This window comes from Heteronotia binoei, chromosome 3 (genome assembly GCF_032191835.1).
Source record: "Heteronotia binoei isolate CCM8104 ecotype False Entrance Well chromosome 3, APGP_CSIRO_Hbin_v1, whole genome shotgun sequence".
In the NCBI taxonomy this organism is placed as follows: Eukaryota; Metazoa; Chordata; class Lepidosauria; order Squamata; family Gekkonidae; genus Heteronotia; species Heteronotia binoei.
In genome coordinates this window covers 134,627,611-134,653,471 of record NC_083225.1, presented here as the reverse complement: position 1 = coordinate 134,653,471, position 25,861 = coordinate 134,627,611, and the positions used below count along the sequence as shown (strand labels likewise).

Genomic DNA, 25,861 nt, shown 5'->3' with positions numbered 1-25,861 from the left:
TGGTGTGTCGGTGGGCCGTGGCGCAGCCGGCAGCTGCGGGTCTGGTTTTGCGGGTCTTTTGGGCTCTGTTGGTCCCGGTGCTTCGTGCGTCGGTGTAACAGGTGTTGGGGCCATGTCCTCTGGTCGGCCCCTAGTTGGCTCCTCCCCGGAACTCGCCTCTTCAGTGTCCGCAGGTTCCTCCGGTAGCATGCGGCGGCGTAACTGGTCTATGTGCCGCCGTAATACCTGGCCCCCCTCGGTTGATATATCGTAGTGGCGGGACCCCGTTACTCGTAGCACCCGGCCTGCCACCCATTCGGGCCCCCTGGCATAGTTCCGGGCGTATACCGGGTCGCCCGCAAAGAAACCCCTGGCTGCGTCCCGGACCTCGGGACTTCCGCAGGTGTCTGGGGCCCTGTCGGGGTGTAGTCTGTCTAGGCGGGTTATGAGCTTGTGCCCCATGAGGAGCTCTGCCGGACTGACCCCTGTGACCGGGTTGGGGGTGACCCTATTATCGAAAAGGAATGCAGCTAACCTGTGGTCCCAGTCGCCCTGCACGATTCGGCTCAGGGCTTCTTTGGTTGTGCGGACCATCCGCTCTGCCTGGCCGTTGGTGGCCGGGTGGAAGGGGGCAGACCTTATGTGCCTAATCAGATATCTCTGGAGGAACGCCTGGAAGTCCGCCGAGGTGAACGCGGCCCCATTATCCGAGACTATGGTGTCCGGGATACCATGTGTGCATAAGACCCTGCGCAGCACTCGGATTGCGGCGGCGGACGAGGTGGACCCTACAGAAATGACCTCCAGCCATTTGGTGTAGGCGTCCACGATTATCATGAAGATCTGCCCCTGGAACGGCCCCACGAAGTCGAGGTGGAGTCGTGACCATGGCTTCCTGGGGGACTCCCACCGTGTGGCGGGGGCGCTGGGAGGCTCGGGGCGCGTCTCCTGACAAGTCTGGCACCTACGGACCCAGCTCTCAATCTCCCCGTCCATCCCCGGCCACCAGACGTAGCTCCTGGCTAACGCCTTCATTTGGACTATGCCGGGATGGGTCTCATGTAGGGATTCCAGAACACACTTTTGCAGTGGGGGTGGGACCACCACCCTACTTCCCCATAATATGCACCCTTTGTGGGCTGCTAGTTCCTCCCTCCTGGTCTTATACGACTTGAATTCTTCCCCCATGTTCGCTTCTGGCCAGCCCCTCACCATTCAGTCGAGCACCCGTGCCAGCGTCTTGTGTTTTTGGGTGGCCTTAGCGACCTCGTCTGCGTGGAGGGGCTGCTCCGGGAGGCTCTCCATTAGCATGACCTGGTGTGCGGGGGCGGGGTCTGGGCCCATTTCAGGAAGCGGCAAACGGCTGAGCGCGTCCGCGTGACCCATAGCCTTGCCGGCCCGGTGGACCAGTGTGTACGTGTAGGAGTTGAGGAATTGGTTCCACCTCAACACGCGCTGTGAAAGTATTTGGGGGGTTTGTCGGTCTGGGGTCAACAGACCTAAGAGGGGCTTGTGGTCCGTGGCAATAGTGAACCTCTGCCCGTACAGATATTCATGGAACTTGCGGACCCCCGCCACGATTGCCAGAGCCTCCTTGTCTATCTGCGCATAATTGCGCTCGGCTGGTGTAAGTGTACGGGAGTAGTACGCTACCGGTACCTCCCTCCCGTCCGGGAGCTGGTGCCCCAGGACTGCTCCCACCCCATAAGGCGACGCATCGCAAGCCAAGATGACGGGGAGGCCCTCGTCAAAATGGTGGAGCACCGCATTGGACACCAGGACGTCCTTGACCGCCTGAAACGCGGCGGCCTGTCGTTTGCCCCAAAGCCACGGGGCTTTTTTGTCCAGCAGCCAGTGAAGGGGCTCTGCTAGGGCTGCCTTGTGGGGGAGGAATGAATGATAAAAGTTCAGCACCCCCAAGAAGCTTTGTAGCTCCACTTTGCAGGTGGGGGCCAGGGCTTGCACGATGGCTCGGGTCTTTTCCTCTGTTGGGTGGATTCCCGCTGCATCCACAGCGAAACCCAGGAACTCTACCCATGGGACCCCCAGCAAGCATTTCTCCCTCTTGACCTTGAGCCCCGCTGCCTGGAACCGGCGGAGCACCTCTCTTAAGCGGTTGCCGAATTCTTCGAGGTCTGGGGCGGCAATTAAAACGTCATCGAAGAACGGCTGGACTCCGGGGATCCCTTTAAGGAGAGTGTCCATTATACTCTGGAAAATCCCCAGAGTGACGCTAACCCCGAACTGTAGCCTCCTCACCCGGAAGGCCCCCCTGTGTGTCACAATGGTTTGGGCCTCTGCCGTCTTCGTATCTACCAGGAGCTGTTGGTAGGCCTGTGCCAGGTCCAGCTTCCCGAAGATCTTAGACCCCGCTAGGGCAGCCAGGACGTGGCTCACCACCGGCACTGGGTAGGGGTTATCCTGCAGTGCCTTATTTATTGTGCACTTATAGTCGGCACAGATCCGCACCTCCCCGTTTGGCTTGATTGGGGTTACGATGGGGGTCTCCCAGGTGGCGTAGTCCACCGGCTCCAGGACACCCTGGGCCGTGAGGCGGTCTAGTTCTGCCTCTATTTTTGGCTTCAAGGCGAACGGTACCTCCTCGCCTTGATCCGAATCAGCCTGACCGTGGGGTCTAGTGGTAGGGAGATGGCCGGCCCTTTATAGCTCCCGAGAGAACCATCAAACACATTCGGGAACTCTTGGCATATTTCCCCGAACCCCCTGGGTGTTAGGGTTTGCCCCACTCCCTCCAAGCGGATCCCCAAGGGTTTGAACCACGCCAGTCCTAGCAGGGTGGTAAGCTGGCGCTTTACCACCAGGATGTCCAGCGGGCCGTAGAAGGACCCCCGCTCAACTTGCACCCGGGCCCACCCCACGATATGCACCGGATTCTTCTGAAAGTCTCGGAGTATGAAGTCCACCGGCCTTAGTTGAAGCCGCTGGCTGGGGCACAGTTTCCTCAGGGTTTCCTCCGCTATAATGGAAATGGAGGAGCCTGAGTCCACCTCCATTTGGCAGGGGTTCCCTTCTATGAGGACCGCCATTTTAATTTTGTCGGGGGTGGCGAGGGGCAAGCTCAGTACCTGAAGGGTTGTGGAGTCTGCGGAGTGGAACTCTGCCGACTCGTGATGCGTGGTCGGCCTCCGGCGGTTGGGCTTAGCTCGGCAAGCCCGTGCAATGTGGCCGGTCTTCCCGCAGCTCCGGCAGTCCCAGGTCCGGTACTGGCAGTCTCTCCGGTCGTGGGGGTCGCCGCAGCTGGCGCACTTGGTGGCAGGAACCCTCTCCGATGCTGGGGGTCGATCGGGCGCTTGGGGGCGTTGGGCTGCTCTGTTGGGCGGCCCGGCGGGGCGACGCAGCTGGTAGGCTTCTCCCTCCTCCGGTTGGTCGTGGTCCAGCTCCTCGTGGTGGACGGCGTCTGTCCGGGCCTTGGGAAAGGTCCTGGAGGTCCTCTCGAATGCCACAGCTTCGTTGAAAGCGCTCTGGAGGGTGAGCTCTTCCTTGGCGAAGAGCTTTTGCTGGAGCCTCTCGTCGCGGAGGCCCCATGTGACGCGATCGGCCAGGGTGTCTTCCAGCTGGGGGAAGTTGCAGTTCCCGGCGATCCTGCGGAGGGCCGCCAAGTAGTCGGCGGCCGATTCGCCTGCAGCCTGGTCCCTTTTGTGGAACAGGAACCAGCGGGCCACCCGCGACGGCTGAGGCAAGAAGTGGCCTGTGAGGAGTCTGCTGATCTCCGCGAAGGACTTCTTCATGAGGCGGGCGGGGGCCGAGAGACCTTTGGCGATCTCGAATGTGGCCGCCCTGCAGACGCTCAGGAGAACGTCCCTCTTCATGCTGTCCTCCGTGACTTTGTTGGCCCTCAGGTAGCATTCGACCCGTTCCAGGTAGGACTCCCAGGCCTCTGGATTCGCGGGGTCGAACGGCTCGACGTGACCGGTGGTTCCGTCCTGGTTGGCCATGGTGGCTGCGGCGGCGGTCGTGGCCTGGTGGTGCCCTTGGTCTCCTACGTAGCCAATGAGGCTAGAATCCCACCTTCGTCGCCAGTGTAACATACTCAATCGGGAGACGCGAGTAGGGCAACATTCTTTATTAGGAGCACGTTGCAAGACAGCGAACACGCGGGCCGGGTCCCGCTTATGTACAATCCCCGGTACAGCCTTCTGGACAGGTCAGGCCAATCCTGACCTGTTAAACTTCCCGCCACAACTGGTGATTGGCGGGGGACTCCGCGCCCCACGCTGGAGGCGCCTGGGACCACCCAGTCGCCTCTGCGTGTGAACGCGTATGGCTGCCGATACACTACAAAAAGCTCCCTTTATCAGAGTTGGAAATTATAGTGTGTTCAATACAATGAGAACGTGAGGTGGTAATGATCGTGACTCATTATTAGGAACAGCATAGTATAGGGCTGCACTCAAAAGACTGGCTTACTGGGCCAACAGGGCCAACTATATACAACGCAGGGTTCCCACACAAGCACACTATTGGATCATTCAAACCAGCAGGAGACCCGTGATTGGAGCAGGGCAGCAGGAATTTGAATCCTTCTGCTCATTGTTCCCGAGTCCCCAAGCTCAGTCCGTCTGGCTCCAGTGAGCCCGGCAGGAACACCCATATCAGGAAAGACTGATATGGGTCTTCATACATAACATCCCTCACCCTCAGGTAGACATGCTTGCGGTGCTCCCGCACAGACCGCCTGAGTGCCGGAGGGGGCAGAAGAGTGGTCGCTGGTTCTGGTGTGGCAAGCGGAGGGGCCAGCAATGCTAGAGTTTCAGTCAGTGGTTCAGAGTCCCCAGAGGTCTCCAGCTTGGTTGGGAGGGCTGGTGATGGGGCCTCTGCTTTGGCTGTTTTGGTCAAAGGGGAAGTCAGAATGGCTGGCAGGTCATTGGATCTGTCCTCCTTGATCTCTAGGGCTTGGTCTGCGTGCATCCAGTCAAGGAGTGTTGACAGTCGTCGGCCCATTAGGATCTCAGCCAGGCTGCAGATGGTGGCTGTACAGGGGATAGTATGCTGGGCCAGTAGGCACTCAACAAGGCAGACCTCCCAGTCCCCTTGGATGATGCGGCGGAGCAATTCCTTAGTTGACCACACCATCCTTTCAGCTTGACTGTTGGTAGCCAGGTGTAAGGGGGCTGACCTAAGGTGCCTAATCAAGTTTCTGGAACAAAAGTCTTGAAACTCACCCAACGTGAATGCTGTTCCATTATCAGAGATGAGGTTGTCAGGCAGGCTGTGTGTTGCAACGACCCTTCAAAGAGCACCAGGAGGAGGTGGATTCTACCTCAAGCCATTTTGGGTAGGAGCCCACAAAGAGGAAGAAATTCTCCCCCTAGAAGGTCCCCACAAAGTCCAGATGCAGGTGGGACCAGGGGTTGCGCGTGGACTCCCACTGTTGGGCTGGTGCATGGGGTGGTGCCAGTTGGGTCTCCTGGCATGGTTGGCAACGGGCAACCCAGGCCCAGATTGCATAATCGATCCCAGGCCACCAAACGTAACTGTAGGCGAGGGTCTTCATGTGCACAATCCCTGGGTGGATTTCATGCAGCACAGTGAGGACTCGCTGCTGTGGGGCCGGGGGCACCACAACTCTTCTCCCCCAAAACAAACAACAAGGGTTTATGGTCAGTGAGGATGATGAAGGGCCTGCCATAAAGGTAGTCATGAAACTTCTTAACCCCCACTACAATTGATCCTCCTTAGCAATCTGCACATAGCAATCTGCACTTAGCAATCTGCACATAGTTTTTCTCCGGTTTCTGTAGTGTCCTTATATAGTAAGCCACCAGGACCTCGCAGCCATCCGGCAGCACATGCACTAGGACCACCCCATATGAAGGGATGTTGCAGGCCAAAACAACAGGCAGCCACTCATCAAAATGAGCCAGAAAACTGTTGGAGGTGAGGAGATCCTTTACTGCCTGGAAAGCAGTGGTTTGCCGTTGGCACCAAACCCACAGAGCCCTCTTGTCCATTAGACTTAGGAGAGGCTTCGCCATGGCCGCCTTGTGGGGAAGGAAAGCGTGGTAAAAGTTCAATAGGCCGAGGAAGGCTTGTAGTTCTGTCTTATTGATGGGGGCCGGTGCCTCACAGATAGCTCTGACCTTCTCCTGCAATGGGTGGATCCCGCTAGCATTCACTGAGTAGCCCAGAAAGTCTATTTTTGGGACCCCCAGGAGGCATTTTTCCCGCTTGACCTTCAGGCCTGCTGAGTCAAAACTCTGGAGGACTACGCGGAGGCAGAAGGCAAACTCTTCCTCAGTGATAGTGGCAATTAGCACATCATTGAAAAATGGCTGGGCCCTGGGGATACCTTTTAAAAGAAAGTTCATTAAGTTCTGGAAAATCCCCAGGGCCAAGCTGACCCCAAACTGGAGGCACTTGACTTTGAAAGCACCCCATGCATCACAATCGTTTGGACCTCAGCTGTAGCAGCATCAACTGGGACCTGCTGGTATGCCTGGACCAAGTCCAACTTGCCAAAGATTTTGGCCCCTGCCAGTGATGCTAAAATGTGGCTGACCATCGGGTAGGCGTGGTCTTGTAGCGCCCTGTTAATGGTGCATTTGTAGTCTGCACAGATGCGCATGCGGCCATTTGGCTTTACTGGGATTACAACGGGTGTCTCCCAATGTGCGCTGGCAACCAACTCTAGGACCCCTTGTGCCACAAGGTGGTCTAACTCCTCATCTATCTTTGGTTTCAGGGCAAAATGGATGTGCCTGGCCTTCAGCCATATGGTCTGCATTTTGGGGCTAAGCTGCAATGCTACTGGGGCACCCATATAAGTTCCTAGGGTCCCATCAAACATGGATGGGAATTCCCCACAAATTTGTTGAAAGTTCTTGCTTGCGGGGGTCTGGAGGATTCCTGTCACCCAGATTCCCAAGGGATCAAACCAAGCTGGGCCTAATAAAGTACAAAGTTCCCCATCCACCACTAGCAAGGGTAGAGTCCCTAAGAACTGGCCATAATTTACTCAGAAAACCCCAACCCCTAGTATGGTGACCTCCCATTTTTAGTAGTCCCAAATGATGACTGGGACAGGTGCAGCTGCCCCCCTGGGTACAGTTGTCTGAGTGTTTGGGCCAAGATGGTGCTATGGGCAGCCCCTGAGTCCACCTCCATTTTGCATGGAGCACCCTCTATTAGGACTGTGGTTTTAATTTTTTCTGGGGAGGGCATAGATAGTTGGCATACTTGACTGGTAGTTGCTGTGAGGGAGTGCAGTTCTTCTATGATGGTGACCTTGTGGCATCCACCATTTTATCACTTCAGGGCTCCCCCTGAGGACTGGTAGGTCGACTTGGAACGGCAAACCCTCTCCAGGTGGCCCAGTTTTCAGCATTGGTGGCAGACGGTGTCCTGGAATTTGCAGGAGCAGCGCTCATGGGGCTCCGCACAGCTGGCACAATCTCGGGCTGGTGCTGTTTCCGTAGCACGTGGTGGCCTGTGCTTCAGGTCACCTGGTGAAGCTTGAGGGTATTGTCCCCATTGAAGTCCTCGGAGGCAGAAGCGGTGGCAGCCTGGTGTACCCCAGTTGCGGGACGCTCCTTATAGGATTTCTCATAAGCGGTGGTGTTGCTGAGTGCCTATGTTAGCATGAGGTCCTCATGGATGGCCAGCTTCCTCTGCATCTTTTTGTCCCAGAGGCCGGTAATGAAACGGTCAAGGAGGGCTTTATCAAGGTTCAAGAAGGTACAATGTAAGGCCAGGCAGCAGAGGTCTGTGAGGAAAATGGCAGTGGTCTCCCCAGGCTTTTGGTTCCGCTTGTGAAATTCGATGCATCTGGTCGGCTTGGGGGAGAAGTGGTTGGTTAGCTTCTCCACAAACACCTTGTATGTGGCCTCCTCGAGCATGGTGGGAGACAGGAGGCTTTCAGCCAACCACAAGGTTGCCATGCCACAGATGCTGAGCAGGAGTGACTTCTGCTGGTCTTCATCAGTGATCTTGTAGTATCGGATGAAGTAGTTCAGCCGCTTCTCCCAGGAGTCCCAGTCTTCAGGGTAGTCTGTGTTGAACTCTGGGATGTATCCATATGGTCTGGGAGTGGTACCCATGGTCGGGCTGGGTGGCGGTGTGAATTGCACAGGAGTGCTGGAGTTTGGTGCACTGGATGATGCCAGTTGGTCCTGAGCTTCGCTCATCCTGACCCCATCCTCGTCACCATTATAGTATAGTGGGTTCAATGCAACGAGGAGGCGAGGTGGTGATGATCATGGCTCTTTATTAGGCGACACTGGGGCTCTCTCAATTTGTCACGACTCCCACGCATCAGGCCGGACACACACTAGACCTGATCTTTGCGTCCGGGATTTTGGTGAACGATATCGCAGTAGAAGTGGTACCATGGTCGGATCACCTAGCCCTTAAGGCCCGTGTGGGGACGCCACCCCAACCCTGTATGGGCGGAGAGCCTATTTTGGCTCGCCCTCGGGGCCTGATGGACCCGGAACGGTTTCAAATGGCCCTGAGGGATCCTTGGCCCACTAGCAATTCCCTCGATGGCCTTGTGGAGACCTGGCAAGACCGGCTAACCAGGGCCATCGACGAAATAGCACCCCGGCGCCCTCTGCGCCCTCGTATGAGGCTGGCCCCATGGTACACCTTGGAATTGCGCCAGCTGAAACAAGGGCTCAGACGACTAGAGAGGCAGTGGACGCATACTCAGGACGAAGCAATGAGAACATCCTACAGAACGTTTATGAAGTCTTATGAGATGGCAGTCAAGGCTGCAAAGAAGAACTACTTTGCAACCAAGATTGCATCTGCAAATTCGCGCCCAGCACAATTGTTTAGAATAATTGGGGACCTTATAACATTGCCACAAGGCAAACCAAATATTAGAGAATTGGAGATCGGCTGTGAGGCATTTGCGAAATATTTTGCAGATAAAATCTCATTGCTCCGCCAAGACCTGCCTACCACCTAGGAAACAGTGAGCGAAATTGAGGCTCCATGCCTGTCTTCGGGCTTGGTACTGGATCGCTTCGACCCACTCAACCTGGAGGAAGTCGATGGGATCCTCTCCGCTGCTCGCCCAACAACATGTGATTTGGATCCTTGCCCCTCTTGGCTGATTAAATCCTGCCAGAGGGAGCTTAGATGTCCTTTACGGGACATCATAAATAGATCCCTCACAGAGGGGCATTTCCCAACGCCTCTGAAAGAGGCGTTGGTCCGCCATCTCTTAAAAAAATGTACAGCAGACCCGGCCGAATTGGCGAATTACCGTCCGGTGTCTAATTTACCATTTTTAGGTAAAATTATCGAGAGGGCAGTGGCGTTGCAGCTACAGCGGTTCCTAGATGATGCTTCCGTTCTTGACCCGTGCCAGTCTGGCTTCCGACCGGGCCATGGGACGGAGACAGTGCTGGTCGCCTTGGTGGATGACCTCCAGTGGCAACTGGATCAGGGCAGCACGGCGGTACTGATGCTATTAGACCTGTCGGCAGCATTTGATACAGTCGACCATCAGCTGCTAAAGCGCCGCCTTGCCGACATTGGGGTTGGGGGGTTGGCCTTGCAATGGCTTTCCTCCTTCCTCTCAGGTCGGAGACAAAGGGTGGCTATTGGGGATGAGCGATCCCAGAGACACACACTAAATTTTGGGGTGCCTCAGGGAGCAGTTCTCTCCCCAATGCTGTTTAACATTTATATGCACCCCCTTGCCCAGATTGTCCCGAGGTTTGGGCTGGGTTGCCATCAATATGCATCTGAAGCGGGCAAGGCAGCTGGCCCCCTTCCTGGAGCGTCGCGACCTCGCAACAGTGATCCATGCAACGGTCACCTCAAGACTGGACTACTGTAATGCCCTCTACTTGGGGCTACCTTTGTGCTGGACTCGGAAGTTGCAGCTGGTGCAGAACGCGTCGGCCAGGCTATTGTTGGGGCTCCCGAAATGGGAGCACATACAGCCGGGGCTGCGCGGACTGCACTGGCTGCCAATTACATACCGAGTCCAATACAAAGTGTTGGTCATTACTTTTAAAGCCTTATATGGCCGAGGACCAGCCTACCTAAGGGACCGTCTCTCCCCATATGAACCCCAAAGGGCACTGAGGTCAGTGGGAAAAAATAAAATGGCGATCCCTGGGCCGAGAGAGGTCAAGCTCCAAAACACTAGAGCTCGGGCCTATTCAGCTGCGGCCCCTGCACTGTGGAATCAGCTTCCGGAGGAAGTGCGGGCCCTTCGGAACCTTGACCAGTTCCGCAGGGCCTGCAAGACCGTCCTTTTCAAACAAGCGTACATCGACATCGACTGCTGAATTGCTGTGAATAAAGGATCCGCCATCTACATTACTATCGAACTATTTAAACTGGCAGAATCAGCGTCTTAGAACCAACTACCACTACTGCCAGATAAATTTAAAAATTTAAATTAACTTAAATTATGTATTTTAAATCTACTAACTGGTTTTTATATGTTTAATTTTTAATTGTTAAATTTAAAGTTTTTATCTATTAATGTAAATGTATAAAATGCTGTTAGCCGCCCTGAGCCGCCTAGGCGGGGAGGGCGGGATACAAATAAAATCTATTATTATTATATTATATTATTATAAGGTACAGCATAGTATAAGGCTGCACTCAAAAGACTGGCTAACTGGGCCCACAGGGCCAACTATATACAACTCAGAGTTCCCGTGCAAGCACATTATTGGATCATTCAAACTAGCAAGGGACCTGTGATTGGAGCAGGGCAGCAGGGATTTGAATCCTGCTGCCCATTGTTCCCGAGTCCCCCAAGCTCAGTCCTTCTGGCTCAATGAGCTCGGCAGGAACACCCATCTCAGTCTTCACTTTGGTCTGCATATATATCATCAATCTTGGTGTTTACTGGACTTTGATCTTGCTTTTCTACTACAGAGCAACACAGCCACTCACCTGGAAACTAACCAGGGCTTGAATTCAGCAGGAGCTCACAGGTGCGCAGCTCCTGAACCTTCAGCCAGGGTCTGAATGCAGTTGGGAGTTCTCTCCCTGCTACACACAGATCCCAGGGCATATACAAATGAGATATGCTATTGAGCTCCTGCACCTTTTTTTCTACAGAATGACCCCTGAAACTAACTGTATGCATGTACATTTCGTTATTACTTATTTTGGGTCCTCATCAAGTATGTACATGGCAGAAGAGACATATGTGGGGATAATCATGAGGTTTTGCTAATCTGAAGAGATATCTTCCGTGAAGGAACTCCAACCCAAAACAGATCAAATGCATCTCACATAGAGTACATGAGGTAATATATACTTTATACTTTCCAGGTTTTTAGATCACAATCTTGTATTGTCTCCTGTGGCCTTATATAAATGTCCGAACATACGACCATAGGAGAAAAAGCATGAACGTGGATGAAATATGAATGTGGCATTTAAATGCTTGGAAGGCTTTTCGTATCTTGGAAGGCTTTCCATGTCTATGAGTGTGATTCACTCTAGCAACACAAGCCTCAGGTTTTGGCAAGATTATGTCACTGAATCTTGACAGAGAATCTTCATGGTAATAAACATAACACAAGTTTATTAATTTACATATCTGGGGAAAAAATAATTCTCCCCCCCCCCCCAAAAAAAAAAATAGAATTTGTAGTTCACAAAATACTGCAAAATGGAAAGGTCAACCATTTGCTTTCCAAATAAGTTTTTTTTCAATTTAGATTTCTGAAAAGTCTTATGTTAACATTTTAAAAAATAAACCATGCAGGTGCACCACAGACAAAAAGAAAAAATTACTTGAATTTACTGCAGCAATGAGTTAAGCTGTGAGTCATAAGAAAAATATAATGTGTTGCAGAAGAGAGTGCTTCACTATTTTCTGAAGACTTGTAGTGGGTAACTTCAGTGAGATGCTCTCTCCAGTTTGCTGGATGAAATGCAATCTGTGCTGCTCCAGTTATTTAGGATGAAATTAGATACATCATAACAAGGAGCAGCCAGAAATTTTGGAATGGTTATTAATGGTGGTGCATGATGCAGAAAGAGGACTGTCTGACCCTGCAGGAGTAATAAAAAATAGTTAATTAATCAAAGATGTTTTTTAATATAATGCGACTACTTAGAGATCTAGTAGTGCATAAAATATCTTTGAAAAATATCTCTGATAATAGCCATGTACAACTGGCTAGAAGGCACTTCCAAACAAAGTCGTAGACCTGCATTGCAAGATGCTAGCCAAATGGGCACTTATATGGAAATGCAGCCGTAAAGATGGAAGCCCTATGTTCCTGTCACAGCCAACTTTGGACCATATTATTTGCCTTGTTCCTTTTGTTGTCCATTCTTTGGGATCCTTGTTCCAAGCCCAGGCAACCTTTCTTTGCTCCTAGTGCAAACTTGTAATATGGCCTCAAATGCACTCACAAACCCATCTCATGAATCCTGTGAAACAAATTATAACATGCTAAAGGGCTTGCAGCCTGGGCTTCTACAACCCATGGACCTCAAGAGCCCAATAAATTGTACTGAAATGTACCTATGCCTTGTCCTTAGGGTTGTGCCTTCTGCTTCATCAGTTTTTCCACTCCCATTCAGTTGTACTTCCTGATAGTAGCTGTGCTTGTTTGTTACTCACCTCTGTAAAATATATATCATCTAAATCTGTTAAGCACCACAGACTTTGTCCCCTTTCATTGGCAGCAGTGTTGGTTGCTAGGTATGACAATGTCTGAGATGACAGAAAGGAATAATGGCCATTGATATTGCAAACATATTGATGTTTCTGTAAAGCAGTTCCTATGCAAATTCAGGAAGAAAAGCATTTCAAGATGAATCCTCTTCTAAATGAAGAATAACAGGATCCCTACACTCATACCCTTGCTACTAACAATACTTCTTTCACCTGTGCTAGTATAATCTCTGACTGTGTGTTTTATGAGCTAAATCAGAAACAGAACTTGCAGGACAATTGATATAAAATAGAATTTAACTCAGAACCCTCTCAAATAGAACAACAGTTGTCATTGGTGTAATACTGTGGAGGAGACTAGCAACAGATTATTTCTGTAAATTCAGATATATAGCTCTTTATTGTAGACAAGTCCAACTTTGTTGTAGACAAGTTCAACTTGTGAGTCAAGTCCAACTTCTCAAACCCACCAAGCAGCTAGATTAATTGATTCCTCTTTATTCATGGACTGCTTCTTCTGAGCTAAACCAACTAATTGTTGGAATTTAACCTGCAATTCCACTGAAGACAAAAGGGAAGACAGAATGACCTGCCCTTGTTTGCTGTATATTATGTAAGCCACTGGTTGTTTCATTTTCTTGCATGTGTAATTCATTGAACCCAACAGACTCCAGATTTTTTTTTTCTTTTACTAGGTACGTTTTCCATACTTTCTCACTGTACTTCTTTTCATCTTTCTTGTTCTCCCATCTTTTCACATCAGTTCTTGGCCTTTTTCCTTGTATTAACATAGCCTTTAAAATAACACATATTGGTTCTTAGAAAGGGACAGTGAAGATTCACAAACCACTACAGACATCCCAGCTTCTTTCACATCACAAAAGGCAGAACAATGGCAGTAATATTTTTCTGAGAAACCAAACGACAAAATTTATTTTGTTATATAAGTGAGGTAGTGATAGCTTTAGCATTTTATAGCACAACAGTTCACATGTGAGTGACATATTAGTTAATGGGTATAAATGGAACATTACTTGGGCTGAAAGAAGGAAGGGTAAACTGGAAAGAGTTAGGGACTGAAATGTTCTTGTGTGACACAGGGGAGCTTAATATTGGACAATAATACAGGATAATCCTGCTCTTTCAATCTTGCCACAATTATTATAATCTTTTTTTTTCAATCACAACTTTGATTAACTGCCCGGTCCTATGCATCTGTTGGGAAGTAAGTCCCCCAAAGTAAATCTTCAGTTACTAGCTGTTTGATAGTGTAAATAAACAGTCTTTGATAATCTTAATCATATAATGCTGATTGGAAAAAGAAGCATTAGTTGTTAGCTGTCAAATACAAAATGTCTTCTTTATTATCAAAAAGGGAGGGACTGAGCAGAGTACATTAAGATCTGCAAGAAGTAGGCTTGCAAATCCCTAAGTCCCAGCAGGGGTTCTCCCACTTTCCCAGGCTCCTTCCAGCTCCCAGTCAGCACAATCTTGCACAATCTTTTCAGAGGTTGCTTGCATAGGAAAGGTAAACTTGAACCTTTGGTTGCTCCATGTTATTTTGAAGAAGTTGGAAGTTCAGCAACTCGTGAGTACAGATGCCAATCCCAGGTGGGGCAGGAAAAAGAGGGTCCAACAAACCTCCACGAAAATCAGTCTCCAAAGGCAATAATCCACACAAAGAATATGAAAGGTATCAAAACAATTTGTTGCAATATAAACCTGAGTAGTGATGCAAGAGGAGACTACAAACCCACACCCAAAGTCACTTTGAAACAAATCAATATCCAAACTTTTTAAAGAAGATGTGCAGGCACTAGTTCCCAAGGTAAAGTTGTCCACGGAGAACAAAGCTTTCAGGAATATTTCTTCCGGACTTCCGGGGTTGAAGCTTGGTGAGCTGACCTGTTTCCCTGTGTGGAGCAGACTAGGAGCTTTGTTTTTGGACAGAAAAGACTTTATAAAGCCTACTGTCTACTTTTTCCAGTAAAGGAAATTGTCTACGGCATGCATGTTTATTTCGAGGGGAATTCACTTTGGCTGACGAAAGATCCCAGGAGGGGTTTTTTTTCAGCTTTGAAGATTCTCCCGATGAAGAATTGCATTCTATCGCCTACAAAGAATCCTTGGAGTCATTAAATTGACATAAACTCACTAAGGCTTCAACTTCCTATGGACTATAACAACATCTGAGATTTGTCATGGGTGCTGGGGACCCTTCAGAGGAAGTTGAGTCTGATGAGGAAACTGTGCCCCTGCCACCTGCACCAGTGCCCCTGCCTCCTGCTGGAGAAGATCCCAGCCCCCCTGCCTCGCCCTCTCGGGTGGCTCGTGTGCGTGACCGCCTCCGGCAGGACCTCAGGGATCGGAGGAGGGCGGCACGCTCACAAGCAAGACGCTCTCTGAGCCCTGAGTTCTGAGAGGATTCTGGCCCTTCTAAGAGCAAGGATGCTTGAGTGGTAACAGGATCCTGGCTGCCTCCCTGAGCCAGCAATTAGCCCAAACGGGCAACAGCCAGCAGAGGGCTATATAGCTGTGGGCTTTGGGAGGAAGCTTTGTGGAAGCAACTAGTCATCTCCCTGACATTCTAGCATCCACTCCGGCTTGACTTTGGTTCCTGACTCCCTGACTTTGGCTTTGGACTTCTGGACTCCCTGACCTCGGCTTCTGGACCTCAGACCTGCGATACTTCTACAGTGATTCGGATTTGGCGCCTCGGACCCTCCTGCTTACTGGCTACAGACCTCGGACTGCCTCTGGACTTTGCCTGACCCAGCCCCAGCCGTGACAAGATTAAGTGGACGGGATAATGAGAGAATAGACGTCGTTAATAAGGTAACGATCCTTATCTGCTACTCCGGGTTCAATTTAAGCTTGTTAAAAGGGAAGATCTGGGACCCAGAACTATTTTTCAAAGTGGAAAATCAAGGAGAAGGGGGTAGAAGTGGTTTTTTTGGACTCAAAAGAAAGCAGAAAAGTGCAGAAAAATACTTGCTGTTATGAATTCCTGTGGCTTCGGAAAAAAAACCCCAGTCATAACAAAGCTGCAGTCTCTCTCCTCAAAACAGGAAGTGACGTTTTCTGCAATCATTATGAGACTTCAATGCTAGAGAGTCAGGAAGTAAGTGTGGAGTGAAGAGGAGCATCCAAGTATCCGGATACTTGCAAGAGTCACTAACCATAGAGAAACATTGGAGGCTAATTATAGAAAGGCCAAAATATTTTCACTAAATAACTTGAAAGTGGACTATAAAAGGATTCAAAATTTATATAAACAATCCCCTGAGGGCTAAATAACATGGACTATGTGCTTTAAATTGGAAAATAAGCCCTAGAGGGTAAAAGGAAAACTTTTTAAAAAGAGAGGCTTGGAACTTTAAAAATTAATATCTTGAGCTAGGAAGCTTCGAGGACGGCGTTTTTAGGCTTGTTGAAAAGGGCATGCTCTGTTCTGTTAAATGCAACTATCAGATTGGGGAGTGAAGATACCAATTAAAAACCCATTATTTGTAATGGACAATCAGTAATGTCTGAGTAAAAGTTGGAATCAAGAATTACAAGGTTAAGAGCTGCCTTAGTGAGAGAGGGTAAAATGTCTAAACAAGTTTATGATCAATTGTACGCTATGGAAGGAAGAATATTGAAGGCAATGAGTGATTTAATAACTGGAAGTGAGAAGAAATTAACTAAGGAAATAAACTCCAGTGCTGAAGAGGTAAAGAAAGAATTTAAGAAGGAAATTGATGACCTAAGGAAAGAGTCTCAAGCAATAGCTAAAAAGACTGTTGACACAGAAGTGAAAATTAGAGCTCAAGATGCCACCATTAAGAAAATGCAAGAAAAAGCAATACTACAAGACTGTAAGTTGATGGAGAATATGATTCAGCTAAGGGGAGTGCCTGAGAATGAACAAGAGGATGTGAAGACTCATATTGTCACAATTACAGCTGAATTTTTGGAAGAAGATCCGGAGGAGATGGAGCGTTTATGTGATGATGCATACAGAGTCAATTCAGAGCTTGCCAGAAAGCGTAAACTACCCAGGGATGTTGTGAAACAATTTTGGATAATGATTCAACAGGAGATCTTGAAAATCTTGGGTTATAACATTAGGAGAGCACCAGATGTCTTTCTGGTGGGATTACAAATGGAAAGCTTTCCGAAGCAAGACAGAACATTGTTGTGGTATTTGCTTTCAGCTGCGAGAACACTGTATGCGCAAATGTGGAAGCAAGATAGAATACCTGAAAAATGGGACTGGGCCTTAACGGTTCTCAACTGGAGTGAAATGGACAAACTTACTAGAATCTTAAATGACATAATTTGGAGAAGTTTAAAGAAGACTGGAGTAAATCCCAAAGTTACCTGGAAATATAACGGAGGGTGAAGAGTCATTTAGTCTTTTATGACAACATTAACTGAACTTTAAATGATAAAGAGGAATTGTGATTATTTAGTTAGTAAGATATAGTTACATGGTAATTATACATATATGAGTTAAGATAAGAATAAGATAGCTGGAATTCCGGAGTTGATTTTATAACTATGAGTTTTGTGCGTAATGAATACCAAGCGAATTATAGAGAAAAGGTTATTGAAAAATTACTTTTTGTATAAAAATTTTATAATGGTGAAAAGATATTTAGTAGTGTTTGATAACATTAATTGAACTTTTAATGATAAAGAGGAATTGTGATATTGTGATAAAAGCATTAGTAGAACATGGTTATTTGGTAAACATATATATATGAGAGTTAAGATAAGACTAAGATAGGGGGAACTCTGGAACTGAATTAATAACTATGAGCGTTGTGTTTAATAAGTGCTAAGTGATTATTAGAGAATAGGTTAGTGAATGACAATTTTTTTTTCTTTTTAAAGATTTTACAAGTGTGAATTTACCTTTAATATGCTTTTAATTTGTTTTAAGTACCGGCGGAGGTCATGAATAAGAGTGGGGGGGGGGAGGAAAATATGTAATGTATTGGAGAAATATATTTGAATTTGTAGAGATGAATTTATCTCAATATATTGCAAAATAAAAAGTTTGGTCACAGAGGAATATTTCTTCCGTACAGCAAGGCACAATAAAAGAAATGCAACGCAGCAGCACTTGATCCCACATTTCACTAAGGCTTCTACGAGTTTACACAAAGTTTCATACAGTGTACATGCTGATGCTAACAATCACTTGTATCCAATATGCTTACAATCATTGCTATCCAGTATGGTCAATTTCCTAACCTGCTACATGTATGTATGTACAGGTTTAGATTGCAACAAATTGTTTTGATACTTTTCATATTTTTTGTGTGGATTATTGCCTTTGGAAGCTGGTTTTCGCTGAGGTTTTTGGACCCTCTTTTTCCTGCTCCATTATCCGCGTAGCTCTTTGTTGGTTTTCACAATCCCCAGGTGGGAGCAGGCCCTCCCCCGCCTCAGAGTCATCAGAAACAGGGAGGGAAGAAGGGTAGTGTCTGCTGGGCACTTCATTATTCCCTATGGAGATTGATTCCCATAGAGTATAATGGAGAATTGATCTGGGGGTATCTGGGGCTCTGGAGGGACTGTTTTTTGAGGTAGAGATACCAAATTTTCAGCATAGCATCTGATGACTCTCCTTAAAACACTCTCCATGTTTCAGAGAGATTGAAAAAGGGTATTCAATTCTATGAACCCCAAAAGAAGGTACCCCATCCTTCATTATTTCTAATGTAGGGAAGGCTTTTAAAAGGTGTGCAGTTCCTTTAAAAGTGATGGCCAGAACTCCCTTTGGATTTCAATTGTGCTTGTCACAACTTTGCTTATGGCTCCACCCCCAATGTCTCCTGGCTCCACCCTCAAAGTCCCCAGATTTTTCTTGAATTGGACATAGCAACCCTAGCAAGAAGAGAACTGTTGATGAATACATAATGTGCAATTTATATGCATTTGGTGGTATGGGTATTTATCTCCTTTGCTGTATAAGAGCATATTCCAAGCAGCAGAAACACAATTTTTGTTTGTTTGTTTAATCAACATTTGTTTGCTTAATCAGTTCAGCTACTGTCCACATATAGTTAGAAAATGACTTCTGCAATATACTGCTAGCAGGAAAAGGAACTAAAAGCATGTCTGAACAATGCCTCTTTCCAGGGGTCATTTTGTAGAAAAACAGGTGGTGGAGCTCATCCAGGGATTGTTATGCAGCTGCACATACTATTCAATGGACAAGGAAGTGGAACTCTCAGAAGGAAGAGGTGGAACTCTCAGAAAGGTTCAGGAGCTGTGCTCCTGTGACCTCCCACTGAATCTAAGTCCTGCCTCTTTCCACACCTGGATTTAATCCCCTGTACTTTCTTCTACCTGAACCTACAGCTGGTCAGTGTGGGATTTCTGTTTTCTGAAGAGGACTCTGCATGCACACATACACAGTAGGCTCAGTCTATTAGAAGCTATTGTTATTCTGGTGGTTAATATGTAGAGAGAGATACTGGAACACAAGGCTGTGGGAAGAAACAGCCTTTCTGATATAGAATCTGTGACTTATAAAGATACATGGTATCTAGCTACAATTATTCTTTTGAAGAAGGTAACCTATTGTCGCATGTTAAAAGTCCTGCTCCAATGCAGTTTCATGTACAAGATTAAACAGACTCAGAGAAGAGTCTGTGGAATTCTCAAAGTCTGACACTAGATTTGAATTTTATTTTATTTATTTTTTTGGCTTTATGGTCCCCAGCTAAATAAACTGGTCTCTAGTCTCAACTGGAAATAGTTAATATAGCCTAACCTAGCTAAAGAATTTACTATATTCTCCTGAGGTCCATGAGATACCAGTCGGTTTTCCTACAATACCTAGGATGATATTCTTCATTTAACAAGATCATGTTACCATCATTGTTCTGTGCTGAGACAGTGGCTTCCTCTACCCCTCCTGCTCCCCCAAAAACTCCAATGTGCCCTGACATCATGGAGGATATGAAAGGTATTTGTATGAAACATTTGAAATATAGTTAATTGCTTTGGTGCATTCATTATTCAGTCCATATAGTTCAGCATGCTATCTTTCATGAGTTTGTCATGTATTTTTCACATTATATTAGGGGTTGCCCATTATTCATTGGGACAGCACACCTAAAATATTACCAGAGAATTAAAGGATGTTTCATCAGATCTTTAGCACATGCTTTTAATAACGCTATTTTTGTTGGCTGTGTTTGGAATGCCCTTTGCATCTATCTGAACCATTGACAGTTAATTCCTGTCCATTAGAGCTCCAGTCCCTGCAGTTTCTAGCTATCTGTCTTACAGCTGCTCCCTTTTATCTGTCCAGCTGTCTTTTTGTCACTTTCCTATCTTTCACTCTGCTGGAGGGTCTGCTGGCTGATAGATGTCAAATTGCAATAACTAAAGCATGCAGCTAACAGGCAAAATTGAGCTGGCAATAGGGGACCAGCTCACAGACAGTTGAATGTTCAACCTGTTACAGAAGAAAAATATTTGCACCGTTAAAATTAAATTCAAGTTGCTTTTATGTGCTGTTCAGTAAAACCAAGAGACATCCAAAGCTTATGAAAAGGCAAAAGACTTATGTTCCCTTGTTGCATGTAGTCTGGCTACATAACCAGTTATCATGTCTTCTTTTTTTCACTGCTGGAGATGTACAAAGAGTTTATAGAATATCACTTTGAGATTCAACATGAAATGAAATATAATCACACTACTGATGTTACTAAAATGAGGATAGATTATGAAGAAAAAATTTTGTAGCACTGATAGGGCAGGCCCACATCGTTGCTGACCCATTAGACTGGACATACCCATTAGCTGTGGCTGTAAATGGGGATGTTTCCAAAATATTCTTTGTAGAATTTCTCTCTGGATTCTGGAGTTCCAAATTACCTGGTCTTGTTTCTAAAGTGTTCCAAATTGTATACAAAGTGCCGGACTTTATACCTAGGGATAAACAGCTGTGCTCAATAGTGGTGATGTGAGGAAAGCTAGATGGTAAACTAGATGCAGTGGCTGGATTAGGGCACAGGATTACAGTCATGGGATGAAAATGAGTGGGTTCCTCAGTTGCCCCATAAAGGTATGTCCCCACAAGGGCCCAGGGTTGAGGGCCATAAGTCCTATTAGCTTCAAAGGATCCATATGCTGTACACCCAGGGAGTGTGCACATATGTGCACCCTTGTAAAATCAGTGTTATTATCCAGGTTCCCTGACAAGTGGGCCAGGGCAAGCTGATGTCATCTAAGGTCTCTATACTACCTGATGTCTAAAAATGTTGATGGAAACTATCTGAACCATTGACTATCTGAACCATTGATGGGCAGTCTTCGCAGTGGAGGACAGTAAGCAGTGGGGTGCCGCAGGGCTCCGTACTGGGTCCCATGCTCTTTAACTTGTTCATAAATGATTTGGAGTTGGGAGTAAGCAGTGAAGTGGCTAAGTTTGCAAATGACACTAAATTGTTCAGGGTGGTGAGAACCAGAAAGGATTGTGAGGCACTCCAAAGGGATCTGTTGAGGCTGGGTGAGTGGGCGTCAACATGACAGATGAGGTTCAATGTGGCCAAGTGCAAAGTGATGCACATTGGGGCCAAGAATCCCAGCTACAAATACAAGTTGATGGGGTGTGAACTGGCAGAGACTGATCAAGAGAGATCTTGGGGTCGTGGTAGATAACTCACTGAAAATGTCATGACAGTGTGCAATTGCAATAAAAAAGGCCAACGCCATGCTGGGAATTATTAGGAAGGGAATTGAAAACAAATCAACAAGTATCATAATGCCCCTGTATAAATCAATGGTGCGGTCTCATTTGGAATACTGTGTACAATTCTGGTCACCGCACCTCAAAAAGAATATTATAGCATTGGAAAAAGTCCAGAAAAGGGCAACTAGAATGATTAAAGGTTAGGAACACTTTCCCTATGAAGAAAGGTTAAACCGCTTGGGGCTCTTTAGCTTGGAGAAATGTCGACTGCGGGGTGACATGATAGAGGTTTACAAGATTATGCATGGGATGGAGAAAGTAGAGAGAAGTACTTTTCTCCCTTTCTCACAATACAAGAACTCGTGGGCATTCAATGAAATTGCTGAGCAGTCAGGTTAAAACGGATGAAAGGAAGTACTTCTTCACCCAAAGGGTGATTAACATGCGGAATTCACTGCCACAGGAGGTGGTGGCAGCTACAAGCATAGCCAGCTTCAAGAGGGATTGGATAAAAATATGGAGCAGAGGTCCATCAGTGGCTATTGGATGGGCCATTGGCCTGATCCAACATGGCTGCTCTTATGTTCTTAAACTGCTGCGAATTAAAACTGTGGCCATGCTTTAATCAAAACCTGTGTGTTGCATCCAATGTTCCCTCTAATTTTTCCCCTTACTGAGTTCACATCCTGAGCAGATAACTGCTGTAATCTTAAAATGAGCAGTGCAAGACCCTGAGTGGCTCCAGATTGCTGCTGAGTGGGGGGTTCCTGCGTTAAAGAGTAGGAGCACTGGTTGTACCTCAATCTTTTGTCCGTACCATGACTGGGGCTCTACTGTGGACACAAATTGAATGTATGACTGAAAGTTTTTTCAAAAAAGTCCAGTAGGAACTCATTTGCATATTAGGCCCCACCCCATACATCACCATTACTTCACACTGGGCATTTTATAGAAGTCCAGCAGGAACTCATTTACATATTAGGCCACACCCCTGACACCAAGCCAGCCGGAACTGCATTCCTGTGCGTTCCTGCTCAAAAAAAGCCCTGAGTGTCTGTACAAATGCATCAAGGTTTTCTTTTTACAGTATTCTTCAGTGCACAAGCAAATCTGCAATGTGGGGAGCATATGAACGGAACTCTGTGGAACACTGTACATCCATTTTATATAAAAATCTGAAACAATGCAAATGAGGATTCTGCCTCTTTCTATATATCTTCTGACTCTGACCTGGCTTCTGGTTTGCTTTTGAACTATCCCATTCTGTTCTGCAAGGCTACTTGCTTGGCCCCCGACAAGCAGTTTGGTGTAGTGGTTAAGTGTGCGGACTCTTATCTGGGAGAACCGGGTTTGATTCCCCACTCCTCCACTTGCACTTGCTGGAATTGCCTTGGGTTAGCCATAGCTATCACAGGAGTTGTCCTTGAAAGAGCAGCTGCTGAGAGAGCCCTCTCAGCCCCACCCACCTCACAGGGGGTCTGTTGTGGGGGAGGAAGGTAAAGGAGATTGTGAGCCGCTCTGAGACTCTTCGGAGTGGAGGGCGGGATATAAATCCAATATCTTCTATCTTCTTCTTCTTCTTCTAACCTGGGTCTCCAAGGTGTGCGGACTCTTATCTGGGAGAACCAGGTTTGATTTCTCCACTCCTCTACATGCACCTGCTGGTGGAACCTTGAGTCAATCACAAGTTCTCACAGAGCTGTTCCTCTCAAGAGCAGTTTCTGACAGAGCTCTCTCAGCTCCACCTACCTCATAAGGTGTCTATTGTGGGGAAGGGAAGGGAAAGGAGATTGTAAGGCACTCTGAGACTCTTTGGGGTAGTGAAGGGCAGGGTATAAATCCAATTTTCTCCTCCTCATCCTCCTCTTTTTCTTCTAGATCTTAGTCCAACACTCTAAACACTAGACCACACTGCTTTTCCTAAGCTCATGGAATTTTACAACAAACACTAACTTGTGCAAATTAGCAATCCCTCAGTCATATCCAGGGCACCCACTTTTCACACGTATTTGGCTTTACTGGATAGAGAAAGACATCATACGTCACTTAGGATGCCATATTCAGGATCATGGTCAGCTTTCTCCCTATAAATTGTGCATGTGTAATGCATAGTACATATTGGGAAATTTGCTAAAGTGGGATGGGGAATGGAGAATTTCTAAGGGATTGACTCTACAGACCCTCCTCCCAAAAGCTTAGTGAACTTTTGGAAACATTCCAGATACAAATCTCTTCTCAACCAGGAAATACATTGAATCTCTTGCTCTCAGTGCAACCAGTTTCATAAGATATAAGAATAAAAATTGCACTACAATACTACCAAAGTTTTTTAAAGAATGCAGTTAATTATTTCTACATTTATTTCAGGTGCAAACCATAAAACAAATCCCAGATGTGTTCCTTTTCCCTTGATATCACCATTATGTCTCTCCAGAAGCATAAATGCCAATCAACTCATAGAAAATTACACTACTAATAATTACATTACTAATAACTGATGCATTTTTAGGGCTGTCTACCTCCAAGTGAGGCCTGGAGATCTCCTAGAATTCCAACTGACTTCCAGATGCCAGATGTCAATCCCCTGGTGCAAATGGCTGCTTTGGACTCATTAGAGTGTCTCCTTTCCCAATAGGGTTGCCTAATCTAACTCAAGAAATATCTGGGGACTTTGGAGGTGGAGCCAGGAACAAGGTTGTGATAAGCATGATTGAACTCCAAAAGGAATTCTAGCAATCACATTTAAAGGGACCATACTCCTTTTACATGCCTTCCTTCCATAGGAAATAATGGAGGATGGGGCACTGTTTGGGAGGGGCTCATAGAATTGGACCCCTGATCCAATCTTTTTGAAACTTGGGGAGTGTTTTGAAGTGAGGCACTGGATGCTATGCTGAAATTTTGGTGCCTCTACCTCAAAAATCAGCCCCTCTGGAGCCCCGATACCCACGATCAATTTTCCATTATACCCTCTGGGAATTGATCTCCACGGGGTATAATGGAAGGCCCAGCAGACATTTCCCTCCCCCCCCCCGCTTTCTTATAACCCTGAAGTGGGGGGAGGGCCTCCAAACTGGGGGATCCCCTGCCCTCAACTGGGGATTGGCAACCCTACTTCCCAAAGCCCCACCTTTCCCAGTATTCACCCCCAAATCTCCTGGGGGATTTCCCAATCCAGTACTGGCAATCCTTTGTATTTGGTTGCTGCATGAAATGGTTGCTCAGATTTACCTCTGTATGTTTTCGTTTCAGCCTCAGATATAGCTGCAGAACAGGGGCAGATTCTGGTCATTGCTACTGCTGCTGTGGGTGGATTCACTCTCCTAGTCATTCTCACTCTGTTCTTCCTCATCACTGGAAGGTAATTAACAATTATATTGTGCTATACACAATAATCCATATTTATTTGGTTTTTTTTCTACCCTGCTTTTTCTAAGCTCAAGGAATTTTACAATCCATCATGGTTTTAAAAGAGATACAAGTGGAGGACTGGCAAGACTGATGGAGGAGGGAACTCCCAATGCTCCTACACTGGCCTGCCTTCTCTTCTCCCACCTCATTCTTTACTTTTCTCTCTCCTTTTCTCTTTCTCTGTCTAGCCTCTTATCCATTTCCCCCCTCCATTTTTCATGCATATACTCTTCTCCAGGCTTTTCTCCACTTCCTTCTCCTGTCTTTAATTTTCTCTCCCCACCCCAACTAGGTGTTTCTCTACTTTCTTTCACCTCCCCCCCCCCCACAAGCTTTTCCACTGCAGATCAGACAGGTAGGATAAATGCAACCATCAGAGTTGCAGATTTTTGAAAGAAAGGATCATATGCAGCAACAAAATGGCATTCTGTAGTGTTATTTGAATTCGAGGAATTAAATAATGGAATAAGACAAAAGTATCTCTGACTTCCTTCCAAGTTCATTAGATTTATATAGTAGTATTAAGAACACTACAAACTATCTCTGCTTTTTAACATACCCATACTAAATTTAATGGGGGATTTTCCAATTGCATAATCATAATAAATATACAAATTGTTTTTCTAAAGTCAAACACTAAGGTAAGTCTTTCTAAACTATTTCTTTCTAAACTTTTTTTTTGTCAGGGAAGATGATTCAAAACAAATAGTCAATGGACTTTGGCTTTGACTTTGGCCAAAGTCTTTCTTTGAAATAATAAAACAATAAAGTTTGGGAGACATATGGAGAAAATATAACCCTAATGTACGCGATTATCCTTTTTTTCAGCAAGGCATGACTCCTTCTCAATAATTGATATGATATGGACTACGAAGGATTTGGGACTTATAACTAACAAAATAGACATTCTTCCAAAAATAGGTGCAGACCACAATCCATTAATGTGGTCAGCGATGGAAAAGAGAAAGAGAAGAAGATGGAGACTAAATGAAGACCTGTTGTTAAAAGCTTTCTTCCAGGCTAATGAAGACCAATAGGTTAACATTCAGACTGTATGGGACGCGTATAAAGCTGTTACGAGAGGACTACTAATTACACTGAACAATAAAGATAAAAGAGCCAAGGAAAAACAACTGAAGGAT

General features: G+C 46.8%; 1 protein-coding gene across 6 annotated transcripts in view; it reads left to right on the top strand.

Moving 5' to 3' along the window:
• EPHA6 (EPH receptor A6) overlaps positions 1-25,861 on the top strand; it is a 778,455-nt gene that overhangs the window by 554,819 nt on the left and 197,775 nt on the right. For all 6 annotated transcript variants that reach the window (XM_060234507.1, XM_060234505.1, XM_060234502.1 and 3 more), the window contains one exon: positions 24,561-24,669. In XM_060234507.1, the coding sequence (XP_060090490.1) occupies positions 24,561-24,669 (109 nt within the window). The remainder of the gene's footprint in view (positions 1-24,560; positions 24,670-25,861) is intronic.